Source organism: Callithrix jacchus, chromosome 18 (genome assembly GCF_049354715.1).
Source record: "Callithrix jacchus isolate 240 chromosome 18, calJac240_pri, whole genome shotgun sequence".
Classification (NCBI taxonomy): Eukaryota; Metazoa; Chordata; class Mammalia; order Primates; family Cebidae; genus Callithrix; species Callithrix jacchus.
Genome location: NC_133519.1, coordinates 18,978,641 through 18,992,762, shown reverse-complemented (window position 1 = coordinate 18,992,762; position 14,122 = coordinate 18,978,641). Strand labels below are relative to the sequence as shown.

The 14,122-nt window shown below is 42.0% G+C and overlaps 1 protein-coding gene across 1 annotated transcript; it reads left to right on the top strand.

The window, feature by feature from the left end:
* The first annotated feature begins 3,510 nt into the window (after positions 1–3,510).
* Positions 3,511–3,864, top strand: PYDC5 (pyrin domain containing 5). The gene is given in 1 exon segment (XM_035280326.3): positions 3,511–3,864. A coding segment is annotated over 1 exon segment (354 nt).
* The last annotated feature ends 10,258 nt before the right edge of the window (positions 3,865–14,122 follow it).

The window sequence follows — 14,122 nt, the reverse complement described above, 5'->3', positions numbered from 1 at the left end:
GGGCATGGTGGCATGCGCCTGTAGTCCCAGCTACTCGGGAGGCTGAGGCAGAAGAATTGCTTGAACCCAGGAGGCGGAGGTTGCGGTGAGCCAAGATCGCGCCATTGCACTCCAGCCTGGGTAACAACAGCAAAACTCCGTCTCAAAAAAAAAAAAAAAAAAAGAATCTAGGGTAACTTGCACAGTGGAACCATAGGAAGTTGGATTACTCCCTCCAAAGACAGAAGTTTCTAAGTTTTTCACTTTCATTATGTATCTGTTATATATTTGGCATCATACCTTAGGTTTTTGAAAGCCTTCTTAATCTTGCTCTCTTTTGAAATTATTCTACAAGTAGATAGATGCCATTTGATTACAATTCTGCTTTTTATCTGTGCTGTTTCTGTCTGGGACATCTCTCTTCAAGAATGTGCAGTGAGGACATTTGCTCTATGCCCGGCTCTTGAGTAATCAAGCCATATGGATGAATAAAGCTTAGGAACTAGAGATTCCCAGGCCTGAAGTCTTAGATGGGATGCCTAGACAGTTGATTCAACGCATGCTTGTTTAACAAATGTTTATTGAGAACCTACTATGTGCAAGACACTACTCTAGGTTGTAGGAGTAGAGCAATAAACAGCACACAAATCCTTGCCCGCAAGGCACTTTTATTTCAGCAGGCTGGCAGTTAAAGAATAATCAAATAGCAACAGCATTTATACTATAATGTCATATATACTATAATGCCTGTGTATTATAAGTGGATAAGTGCTATGAAGAAATATAAATGGTGTAAGGTAATAGAGAGTAATGGTATAATGTGCTATTTTACAGCATGAGTTCATTGAAGGTTGAGCTTAGAAGAAAACGATTAAGCAGAATCTGAACAGAGTGAAGGAACAAGCTGTGCCAATATTCTAGGTGAAAAGAAATAAATGATTTGAGGCCGGGCGCGGTGGCTCATGCCTATAACCCCAGCACTTTGGAAGGCTGAGGCAGGTGGATCATGAAGTCGAGAGATCGAGACCATCCTGGTTAACATGGTGAAACCCCGTCTCTATTAAAAATACAAAAATTAGCTGGGCATGGCGGCGCATGCCAGTCATCTCAGCTACTCGGGAGGCTGAGGCAGGAGAATTGCTTGAACCCCAGGAGGCGGAGGTTGCGGTGAGCCGAGATCGCGCCATTGCACTCCAGCCTGGGTAACAAGAGTGAAACTCTGTCTCAAAAAAAACCAAAAACGAAAAGACACACAAAAAAAGAGAAATAAATGATTTGATAAATAAAATAATTGCTAATGCTTCAATTATTACACTACTATATATCTCAGGGTTAATGTCTTTGAAATCACAGCAAAAAATACTAGTCTTTATTTTTCTTTTATTTATTTATTTATTGGGACGGAATTTTGCTCTTGTTACCCAGGCTGGAGTGCAATGGTGCAATCTCGGCTCACCACAACCTCCGCCTCCTGGGTTCAGGCAATTCTCCTGCCTCAGCCTCCTGAGTAGCTGGGATTACAGGCACACACCACCATCCCCAGCTAATTTTTTGTAATTTTTAGTAGAGACGGGGTTTCACCATGTTGACCAGGATGGTCTTGATCTCTTGACCTCGTGGTCCACCCACCTTGGCCTCCCAAAGTGCTGGGATTACAGGCTTGAGCCACGGCGCCCGGCCCTTCTTTATTATTATTATTTTTTAACAGGGAATCATTCCATACTATCTGTAGGATAAACAGGCAGTTGGCATAAGAAGCAGAGCTCCTGGATTCAGAAGACCTGAATTCAGTAATTTGTACTGTCTTTAACTAGCTGTGTGGTTTCAGATAACTCATGCCACCTAATTTAAAATGTAATAATTGGGAGACTATAATAAATGCCAGCTGTCATGTATCAGGCATACCATGCTGCATATTTACAACCCAGAGATAGGAATTATCATTCCCATTCAGGGATAATTATATGTTCCCTCAATGTCTCCTTTTCTTCGTATCTTCCAGACTCCATATGAAAGCACTTTGCACACAGTAAGGTGCCATCCAGTGTCAGCTATTATGCGTGGTACAGGACCATGCTTCTCAACTACATTGTGTACACCCCTGAGTAAGGAAGCCACCTTATAGATTGCATTTTCTTTGGGTATTAATTTTACCCTATAACAAATACTTTAAAATATATATATGTTTTAGATGGTGGTTTCACTCTGTCACCCGGACTGAAGTGCAATGGCACGACCTTGGCTCACTGCAATCTCCACCTCCCAGGTTCAAGCAATTCTCCTGCCTCAGCCTCCTGAGTAGCTGGGATTACAGGCACATACCACCACCCCCGACTAATTTTTGTATTTTTAGTAGAGATGGGGTTTCACCATGTTGGCCAGGTTGGTCTTGAACTCCTGACATCAGGTGATCCACTCACCTCAGCCTCCCAAAGTGCTGGGATTATAGGCTTGAGCCACCGCGCCCGGCAAGGAGTTCTTTCTTATATTTCACCAAAATCTCTTTTACTATACTGTTTGTGGGTCAAGATGGCCAGGGGCAGACCTATGTTATTTCTAGTCAAATAATTATAAGGTTGCTTTGCTTATTGTACATTTAAGTTTCTACCCCAAACTAAGCTGTATCAAATATTGGTGCAGTAAAATAGAAATGAAGCAGCAACGGGGCAAAGACCATCTGAGCGCTGTGAAACCATGGAATACCGCGGGTTGGCTGCAGGGCAGTGAATACTGCTTTGGTCCCGCGAATGCCTTCTCAGAAAGGAGTTTGCATGAGGATCTCGTCAAGAGGACTTGTGTGAGATCTCCGGGAGGTGACCTCTGCTCACAAGATCCCGGAGTCTTTGCAGATGGGAGCTTGCAAGAAGGAAAAGCCTAGCAGAGCAGAGATTACCAGAATGCCACAGGCTCTGCCGATGTTCTCAGAATATGCAGTAATTTTAATTGCTCTATGCTAGAAGTGCTCCTGAGATAAAAGCACTGGGTGTGGCCAGAGCTGGTGGCGCCTTATCCGCTTTGCTTCTCTGATGCAAATGCACCTTGGTAGCAACTAGGTTTGCCTAAGAATCACCTCTGCTTATTAACACGGCAGACCACACCTCTCCTCCTTGGCTATCTTGCCCACCTTAGTTTCAAGGCCTCTCCCAATAGTTTCAAGTCCTCCCCATCACCCCTCCCTGCTCCCCCATCTCTCAATTAACAAGTATATACACCTAATGAAAGCAGGTAGAGCCCAGAGCTCAGTGCCAACACAGATCAGCCCGTGTGAGAGTGTGTTGGAACCCTGGACCCATGCTGTGAACTTCTACTCTTGTGTCTTGGTCTTTATTTCCTTTTCTCACCCCCTCATCACTGCAGGGACACGGGGCACCCCCACACAGGGTTGGGCTGGTTCCCAACACTGTAAACATTTTATTTCCCCTTTAAAAAATATTAACAGCTCACCTTGCTTTATTTTGAATGTAGAATCACTTTGGGTGGTAGAATCTTACATAGTTTGGATTCCTTATAAGCTGATGCTAAAGTTGTGAAATGGAGAGTAAATATACGGAGATACTCTTGCTAACGGGCCTGGATAACACTACCACTGAGGAACTGGATAGGTTGAAGTTCTTTCTTCCAGATAAGTCTAATATTGTCACAGGCAAACTACATGCTACTGCAAACAGAACAGATGAAGACAGTTAACTTGATGATTCAAAACAGTGGCGTGCTGTCTGCAGTGAGGAAGACCATAGTTTTCAGAAGTTGAGTTACATGCTTGTGGCAAAATGTCTTCAGGAAGAGGAGGAAAAATATAGTAGGAGTCCCGCATCTGCCAGATCCCTTTGTCTGCCAAGCCTGGGCCTTTCCTTTTATGGCATTTCTGGGAATGCATGTGGATGAAGGAAACAGGGGATGGCCCTAAGCTATTCATGCGGGATCCACCCCGGTGATCCAGGCCCCTCCCATCAGGCCCCACCTCCAACACTAGGGATTACATTTCAGCAGGAAAGTCCCCAAAGAAATGCCGCCGGAATTTGTTTGCTAATTTAGTGCAGCATCCTCTTTGCCCCCTTTACCCCCCTTTTCAACTTGCCTTTTTGCCCCTCCTTGTCTCCAGTTCAACTGCAGTGAACATCAATATGAAATTTCAATCTTGACTTCTCAAAACTGCATTTACATGGTTTACCAAAGGTTTGAAGATAAAGGAAAGAAATTGGGACAGCAGGTCATCTTGTTCTTCCGCACAGCCCGTGCATTGTTCTCCCTGCCCCCAGCCTGCTGTGGGCCCAGACGATCCAAGGCAGGCTTGTTAATTCACACATCCGCTCTTTCAAATCCAAGTATTGTTTATCCTTCTCTTTCCTTCCGGTAATGACAATGTAAGTTGCCTGCACACAAAAACTGTTTTTATATTATTGTACAGATCATTGAATGTCCCCATCTTATCTGCATCTTGTTTACGTTTTTTAATCTATGTACAATTGATATATCATTTATTTCTGTCTGTATGATTAAAATTGACCAACAAAGGAGCATCTCACACAAGGATCCCCCAAAATGAGAGCCTCCAAATGTAACAATTTAGAGATTTTTAAGTTCAACTCTAACAGCAGAAATCCTGACATCTTTTACTGTATGTGTGTGTATTTGTGTGTGTGTGTGTGTGTGCACGCGCATGCAAGCATTCAACATGGATAATATGGTTTCTATGGTCACATGATTTCTTGGAAGTCGGGATGAGACCATGTAAGTGATGATATTTGCCATAGTTCTATTCAGATATAAACTGTTAGGCAGTATTTAAGGCGCGTTAGCAAAAGGGCTGGTTGTGTTATGGATTATATTTTCCTAGGTTATTCAAAGTCAGAAAGTGTAGTGCTTAGGTATTGCCACAAGGTGGCAGTAACTTCACACAATGTGCGGAAGCAACTACCCGACCAGCAGAAATTAAATTCCTTTACAGCTCTAAATTTCTATTCTAGATCACCCCTAGGCCTACTTTGGAAGTAGCAAATTTATTTATTTGTGCCCCATGCTGCCCTTAACTATCGTTGGAGGAAACCAGCTTTTTGTTGTGTTTTCTGTAGGTTTCCATTCTCATTCCATGTTGGAAGTTCTTTCTGCATAGCCGTTGTTGTGCCTGCACGTGGAGCACTATGTAGTGTTCTACCCACCACCGCACCTCATGGAAGGTAGAGGAGATCGGGGGAAATCTTTAATGACGACATTTAATAATCACTTTATGGGAAAGATCAGTAGATGGAAAGAGAGATGACAAAGTATGAGGACCCTTAAGCCTGGGAAAAGGAAGCTGAGGGAGCTTGTGCTCAAAGTCTATAAAAGTCCGAGATTATAATGGAAAGTTGAAAATGATAAATGAAATAATAAGTGAGAAATCTGCACCTGATTATTAAGGAAAAAGAGAGATTTACGGTGGGCAGACATACTCGTCCACAAATACTGCGCTCATGGCTCCTCCCACATCTCATGTCCTCACATTTCAAAACACAACCATGCCCTTCCAATAGTCCCCCAAAGTCTTAACTCATTTCAGTATTTTTTTTTTCTTTTTCTTTTTTCTTTTCTTTTTTTTTTTTTTTAGACGGAGTTTCGCTCTTGTTACCCAGGCTGGAGTGCAATGGCGTGATCTCGGCTCACGGCAACCTCCGCCTCCTGGGTTCAACCAATTCTCCTGCCTCAGCCTCCCGAGTAGCTGGAACTACAGGCCCACACTGTCATGCCCAGCTAATTTTTGTATTTTTAGTAGAGACAGGGTTTCACCTTGTTGACCAGGATGGTCTCGATCTCTTGACCTTCTGATCCACCCGCCTCGGCCTCCCAAAGTGCTGGGATTATAGGCGTGAGCCACCGCACCCGGCCTTCATTTCAGTATTAATACAAAAGTCCAAGTCCAAAGTCTCATCTGATGGAAGACAAGTCCCTTCTGCCTATAAGTCTGTAAAATCCAAGGAAAGTTAGTTACTTCCTATATGCAATGGAGGTACAGGCATTGGGTAAATACACCCCTTTAGAATGGAACAAATTGGCCAAAACAAAGGGGCTACAGGCCACATGCAAGTCCAAAGTCCAATAGGGCAGTCTTTAAATCTTAAAGTTCCAAAATGAATGATCTGCTTTGACTCCATGTCTCATATCCAGGTTACGCTGATGCAAGAGGTGGGCTCCCATTGGTTTTGGGTAGTTTCACCCTGTGGCTTTGTACAGCCCCCTTCTGGTTGCTTTCTCAGCTAGCATTGTGTGTCTATGGCTTTTCCAGGTACATGGTGCAAGCTATTGGTGAATCTATACTTACAGGAATGAGCCACCAAGTGTGGCCAAATATTCTTTTTTATTCTTTTTGAGACAGGGTCTCACTCTGTTACTCAAGCTGGAGTATAGTGGCGCCATCTTGGCTCACTGCAACCTCTGCTACTATTCTTAAAAGCTCAGAAATGTAGAGACCACATAAGACTTGAACACAAGACTGCATGATCTCCAATGATCTCATTTGCTTTCATGAGCTTTTGGTGCACCCATTTGCCCATAAACATCCAGGCAACTCTCTCTGCCCTCTCCTGGGGGAAGAGGAGGATGTCTCCCAAATGCCAAGAAAATAAACATCCCTGACCCCCACAAAAAAGAAACAAAATGTATATATACAAAATAGAATACTTTTAACCATAAAAAGGAAGGAAGTCCTTTTATTTGTGATGACATGGATGAATCTGAAGGAAATTATGTTAAATGAAATAAGACAGGTGAGCCAGGCGCAGTGGCTCATGCCTGTAATCCCAGCACTTTGGGAGGCTGAGGCGGGTGGATCACCTGAGGTCAGGAGTTCAAGACCAGCCTGACCAATATGGTGAGACCTCGTCTTTAAAAAAATAAAAATAAAAAAAAAGACAGTTACAGAAAGACAAATATCACATGTTCCCATTGTGGTAGTCTGTTCTCACAGTGCTATGAAGAACTTCCCAAGACTAGGTAATTTATACAGAAAAGAAAAAATGAAGAGCAAATGTGCAATTGACTCACAGTTCCACGTGGCTGGGGAGGCCTCAGAAACCTACAGTCATGGCAGAAGGGGAAGCCGGCATGCCTTACATGATGGCTGTCAAACACTCAGGAAACCATCAGCTCTTGTGAGAACTCAGTCATTTTCATGAAAACAGCATGGGAGAAACTGCCCCCATGGCCCACTCACCTTCCACCAAGTCCCTTCCTTGACACTTGGGGATTGCAGGGATTTCCATTTGAGATGAGATTTAGCTAAGGACACAGAACCCAACCATTTAAAAGTTGATCTCATAGTGGTAGAGGGTAGAGTGGTGGTAACCAGAGGCTAGGGTGGTTGTACGGGAGAGAGAAATGGGAAAATGTTGGTCAAAAGACATGTAAAAGGATAGTAGGAATAAATATCAAGAGATCTATTTTACAGCAAGGTGACTATAGCTAAAGATGAAATATTGTTTTCCCCAAAAATGTAAAAAGAGTAGATGTTATGTTTTCTCACGACAAAAATGATAGCTGAGAGGCAATATATTTGTTAATTAGCAAGATTTAATCACTTCACAATGTACATATACTTCAAAACATCATATTGTACCTGATAAAAACATATAATGTGCCGGGCGCGGTGGCTCAAGCCTGCAATCCCAGCACTTTGGGAGGCCGAGGCGGGTGGATCACTAGGTCAAGAGATTGAGACCATCCTGGTCAACATGGTGAAACCCCGTCTCTACTAAAAATACACAAAATCAGCTGGGCATGGTGGCTCGTGCGTGTAATCCTAACTACCCAGGAGGCTGAGGCAGGAGAATTGCCTGAACCCAGGAAGCGGAGGTTGTGGTGAGCCGAGATCGCGCCATTGCACTCCAGCCTGGGTAACAAGAGCGAAACTCCATCTCAAAAAAAAAGCAAAACAAAAAACCATATAATGTTATCTGCCAATGTAGAAAATTTAAAAAATAAAAAATAAGGAATGATAGACCATGACAGTCCTCCAAAAAGAAAGGTCACAACAGAAAACTCACAATCTTATAATACAGCTCATTCTACCCTTAGACAGTCATATTAAATTAATCTAATAACTAAATCATTCTTCTTTCTGTTAAATGCAAGGTGATGACTTTGTTTCTTCAGCCTAGACTGCTTAAGTCCTGTCAGAAACAATATCTAATAATTTCTCTTATCTTCTTTTGTCACAGAGTGCCTTAAAAAATTAAATATGGCCATCTTGATACATGGTCATGTTCAAATCAGGACTGGAAGTTGACTATTCAAGATGAAATGTAACTTGGCTATGGAGCCTAGGGACTTAAGCCAAATTTTACAGCTGCGTTAAAGAGGCATTGATGAGAAGCCAGCATGCCATTCACTCATTCACCCATTTATCCATTCATCCGTTCTACTGAGTTCTTAATAGCTGCCAGAAACTCTCTAAGGTTCCGTAGATAAAAGAGGAAATTAACAAATCCAAGTTTTATGGAACTTATACTTGAATTTAGATGGTAGTTATTTTTCTTAACAGGAAGTTAATAAATGTGATACACTGAGATAAATGTTCTGAGGAAAAGGAAGATGGTTCTTTAAGAGTGTATTAGTTTTGTTTGTTTGTTTGTTTGTTTGTTTGTTTGTTTATTTATTTATTTATTGAGACGGAGTTTCGCTCTTGTTACCCAGGCTGGAGTGCAATGGCGCAATCTCGGCTCACCGCAACCTCTGCCTCCTGGGTTCAGGCAATTCTCCTGCCTCAGCCTCCTGAGTAGCTGGGATTACAGGCACGCGCCACCATGCCCAGCTAATTTTTTGTATTTTTAGTAGAGACGGGGTTTCGCCATGTTGACCAGGATGGTCTCGATCTCTTGACTTCGTGATCCACCCGCCTCAGCCTCCCAAAGTGCTGGGATTACAGGCGTGAGCCACGGCGCCCGACCTAAGAGTGTATTAGTTTTAAAGGGTTGCTGTAGCAAAGGACCTTTGGTAGCTTACGCAACAGAAATTTATTATTTCATGTCCCTGGAGGAATGAAGCCTGAGATCAAGAGGTCAGTAGGGTTGATTTGTCCTGAGAAAGCAACCGTTTCATGTATCTTTCCTAGCTTTTGGTAGTTTGCCAGAAATCTTTGGTGTTCTTTGGCCTATGGATGCATTATTCTGATCTCTGCTTTCATTGTCAAATGATGTTCTACCTGTAAATATGTCTCCAGAATTTCCATAAAAAAATAAGGACAGCAGAGGCATTGAATTAGACAATCATTAACTCAGTGCCCTCGGCTTACTTTATTGTACCGTAATTATCCTATTCCAAATAAAGTCACGTTTTGAGGTGTGAGACATAAGGAACTGAGCACGCAAACTTTGGAAGGAGACAGTTCAACCAGTAGAACTCCACCCTCGACCTTCGCTAATTTATATTCTAATGAAATGTAAAATATAATCACGTCAGCCCAATATCCCCCTGTCTCAACTCATTCATCAAAATTAAGTCCAAAATCTCAACTAAATATCAAAATCAATATGGGTGAGACTCAGAATACGATTAATTCCATGGCAAAACTCCTCTCCATCTGTGAACCTGAAAAGCTTGAAAATATGTTATCTCTTTCAAAATACTATCATCCGACAGGCATAGCATAGACATTTCCATTTTAAAAGAAAAGACCAGAAAGAAGAAAAGGGATACAAGTCCCAAACAAGTTCAAAAACTAGTAAAGAAAATTACATTAGATTTTTAAGGCTCTTTGTATTCATGCTCAGCATACTTTGGTACAGCTGACAGCATGTCAGCTGAGATGGTTGATGGTATCCACTTGCCATGTACCTAATCTGTTTAGCATGTGGTTATCCGGTATCCAGAAACACAATCTCTCTTGGTATTCTCTCTACAGTCTCTCTCTCTTTGCAATGTGAATAGGCTAAGGAGTTTTCAAATGCTTGTATCAAACTCTCATTTATTTTTTTCAAAATTTCTCTCTTCAATTTGTCTCTCTCCTCATTTTATTTTAAATAAGAAGAAGAAATTAGGATATTCCTTCAGCACTGTGTTTAGAGATCTCCTCAGCTAAATATCTGAGTTCATCACTTACAGATTCTACTGTTTATTCAACAGAACACAATACAGCCAAGAGAGCCAAGTCCTCTCTCACTATATAATGAGAATTGCCTTTCTTCCCATTTTCTGCCCGTATACATGATTTCCATCTGAGACCTCATCAGAAGCAACTTTAACATTTATATTTCTAGCAACATTCTGTTCATGATGAGATGTTTATTCTAAAAGATAACAGAGGCTTTCTCTTTGACTGTCCTCTTTTCTTTCTAAGCCCATACTAGAACCTCCCTTACTGTCCATATCTACTAATAATATTTTCTTTTTTTTTTTTGAGACGGAGTTTTGCTCTTGTTACCCAGGCTGGAGTGCAATGGCACGATCTCGGCTCACCGCAACCTCCACCTTCTGGGTTCAGGCAATTCTCCTGCCTCAGCCTCCTGAGTAGCTGGGATTACAGGCACGCGCCACCATGCCCAGCTAATTTTTTGTATTTTTAGTAGAGATGGGGTTTCACCATGTTGACCAGGATGGTCTCGATCTCTTGACCACGTGATCCACCCGCCTCAGCCTCCCAAAGTGCTGGGATTACAGGCTTGAGTACTAATAATATTTTCAAGGCCACCTACACTTTTTATGTCATACACCTCATTCTTCCAGTTTATACTCATTATATGATACACCTCATTCTTCCAGCTGATACCAGTTTTCCAATTCCAAAGCCATCTCCACATTTTTAGGTATTTGTTACAATAGTACCCTATGTCACCTTTCCAAGCTATTACTTTTCTAGGGCCTCTAAAAGAAAAGACCACAAATTGGGTGTCTTAACATGAATTTGTGGTTTCACACCTCTGGAGGCTATGAGTCCAAGATCAAATGTCAGCAGATTTGATTCCTTCTGAGGGCTGTGAAAGAATCTGTCCTGCGCTTGCTTCATAGGTTCTAGCGGTTTGATGAAAATCTTCGGTGTTCTTTGCCTTAAAAATGCATAATCTTAATATCTGTTGTTATGTTCACAGGGTGTTCTCCATAGCATGTCCTTCTCTGTGTTCAAATTTTTCCTTTTTATAAAGCATAGCCATATTAAATTGAGATCCACTCAAAAGACTTTATCTCAATTTACTCATTTGCCAGGAAGATGCTGTTGTAAAATTCACAGGTATTGCACTTTTCTATCTAATAAAAAAAAATGACTAGTCATTTTTTGGATGACTAGTCACAGAAGAATGTGACTGGATGGTCACATAAGAATGAATAAACTTGATCCATTATTTCATATCATATAAAAAATTTGTTCAAAATGATCAAAACCCTTTTTCTTCCTTTTTTTTTCCTTCTCTTTTTTTTCTTCTTTTTTTTTTTTTTTTTTTTTTTGAGACAGAGTCTCACTCTGTGGCCCAGGCTGGAGCGCAGTGATGCAATCTCAGCTCACTGCATTCTCCGCCTCTTGGGTCCAAGCGATTCTCCTGCCTCAGCCTCCTGAGTGGCTAGGATTACAGGTGTGCGCTACCACACTTGGCCAATTTTTGTATTTTTAGTAGAGATGGGGTTTTACCATGTTGGTCAGGCAGATCTCAAACTTCTGACCTCCTGATGCACTTGCTGCCCAGATGGATCAAAACTCTTAAATGTAAGAACTGAAATAATACATTTCTTAGAATAAAACATAGGTGCAAATCCACATGACCTTGGATTTGGCAATAGATTCTATTATGATATCAAATGCATATGCCAAAAATTGGACTTCATTAAAATTAAAAACTTTTATGTATCAAATAACGTTATCAAGAATATTAGAAGCCAACCAGTAGAATAAAAGCAAATATTTGCAAATCATGTATTCAGTAAGGGACTTGTATCTAGAATATATAAAGAACTATACAACTTAATAAAGACAAACTAATTAAAAACTAGGCAAAGACTCTGAACAGAAATTTCTCCAAGGAAGATGTGCAAACAGCCAGTAAGTATTTTTGAAAATGCTTGACATCATTAGTCATCAGGGAAACGCAAATCACTTCATACCCACTAGGTTGGGGATACCCCTAGGCTGACTAGAATAACAAATTGTGTAATAACAAGTGTTGATGTGTATGTGGAGAAATTAGAACTTTTCTACACTGCTTGTGGGAATGTAAATTATTGCAGCCACTTTGGAAGACTGTCTGACAATATCCCATCACCTCACATCTGTTAGGATGTCTATTATCAACAAACAAAGATAACAGATGTCGGTGAGGATGTAGAGAAACCTTTGTAATCCTTATACACTATTTATGGGAATGCACAATGGTATAATCATTAAGGAAAACGTTATTGAGGTTTCTAAAAAAAATTTAAAATGTGGGAAAGTTTGAGTGAAATAGGTATTGAGTGGCCCACTCTCATCATGGACTTCCAGAATTCTAGCCGGAGGAGATCCCACAACTCCCACAGACATCTGAGCTGGCTGGGAGAAATGCCAGGCATGTTGGCAGAGACAGAACTCCAGAATGCACAGACAGGGTGTGATGCAGGAATGGCTGCAGTGGAGCATGGACATGGATGCCCATCTCTGAAGGCTTGTCATACTCCTCTAGGTGGCTTTAGCCTTTGTTGGCTGCCGAACCTGGATAGAAATGAACTATCTGCTCATAGGGTGGGGCCTGTTAGATTAGAGTGCTCCTCCTCTGCTGGCCTGTCCCAGAGTTTCTGCCTGGCTGCACCCACTTGTAGCATGACCTTGTCTACACTGACCCACCATTGCTGTCCCACCAAAGCATTTTTGCCAGCATGGCCTCACATAAATGTTGTTGTCAATGGACCAAGAACACCTCAGTCCCTTCAACACAGCAGGTCCTTCACCTCTGTGAAGGGGCCAGGAAAAAGAGGTGTGGGCCTAGTTTCAGACCCCCAGGGGTAGAGCATACAGCCTAACAGTGCTGAGCTGATCCTTGGCACCATGAAATTATTCAGAAATAAAGCTGATCAATTAAACCCACCTTTTAGCACAGTGAAACATTCAAGGACATCAAAGAATATGAAATAAAGGAGCCCCATCCAAAGGACAGCAACTTTTTCATAATCGTAAGGGTGAAAGTGAGTCTCTTTTCAGCTTTCTCCAGCTTAGGTGGAATCCTGTCTTATTCACTGTTTAATTATCATCTTATCTCTGTTCTAACGTTAGCACACCTAACCCAAGCCAGAATAACAACCCTGGATGTTAAATCAAGGAGTATATAAGACCACCTAACTGTCACTTGGAAAGCAAATTTGCCTTTCTGTGCCCTTTTTTCTTTACATACAGAGAGGAAAAAGGAGAGAACTGTCAACCTTCTAGAGCTACTGTGAAGATTAAGTGACACAAAATAATTGTACCTGGTACCAAATATATGATCTATAAATACATCGTAAGCTTTAGATACCTGCGTTCTGCCATTTTACTCTAAATACATTAATTGGTCTTCAGTTTGCCAAAGTTAACTGTCTGCCTGGGGCAACTTTCTTTTTTATTTTTTTGAGACGGAGTCTCGCTGTCGTTACCCAGGCTGGAGTACAATGGCACGATCTCGGCTCACCACAACCTCCGCCTCCTGGGTTCAAGCAATTCTCCCGCCCCCAGAGTAGCTGGGACTACAGGCGCGCACCACCATACCCAGCTAATTTTTGTATTTTTAGTAGAGACGGGGTTTCACCATGTTGACCAGGATGGTCTCGATCTCTTGACCTCGTGATCCACCCGCCTCGGCCTCCCAAAGTGCTGGGATTATAGGCGTGAGCCACTGCAGCCGGCCTAACTTTCTGATGGATTCATATAGTGGAATGTGAGAAGAGGAAACATGGTTGGAGAGCTCCTGAGGAGCTGTTGGTGCTGAAGGAAACATACAGACCAGATAATTTACATCAAACTGGACCAGGAATTCCTCTAACATAGGCAAGTGCCTTCATGACCATCGCCAGAAAGTGCCTGATTTGGCAAGCAACTTACCCAATCATTCCCCTTCCAGGAGACCAATTCTGAAACAATATCTCCAGTTTTGGGTTGGAGCAACTGCTTCCCAGGACACAGTGCTTGCAACAGAATCATAGGCCGGATTCCACCCCTATCTGTCCCCTCCGTCTGGTT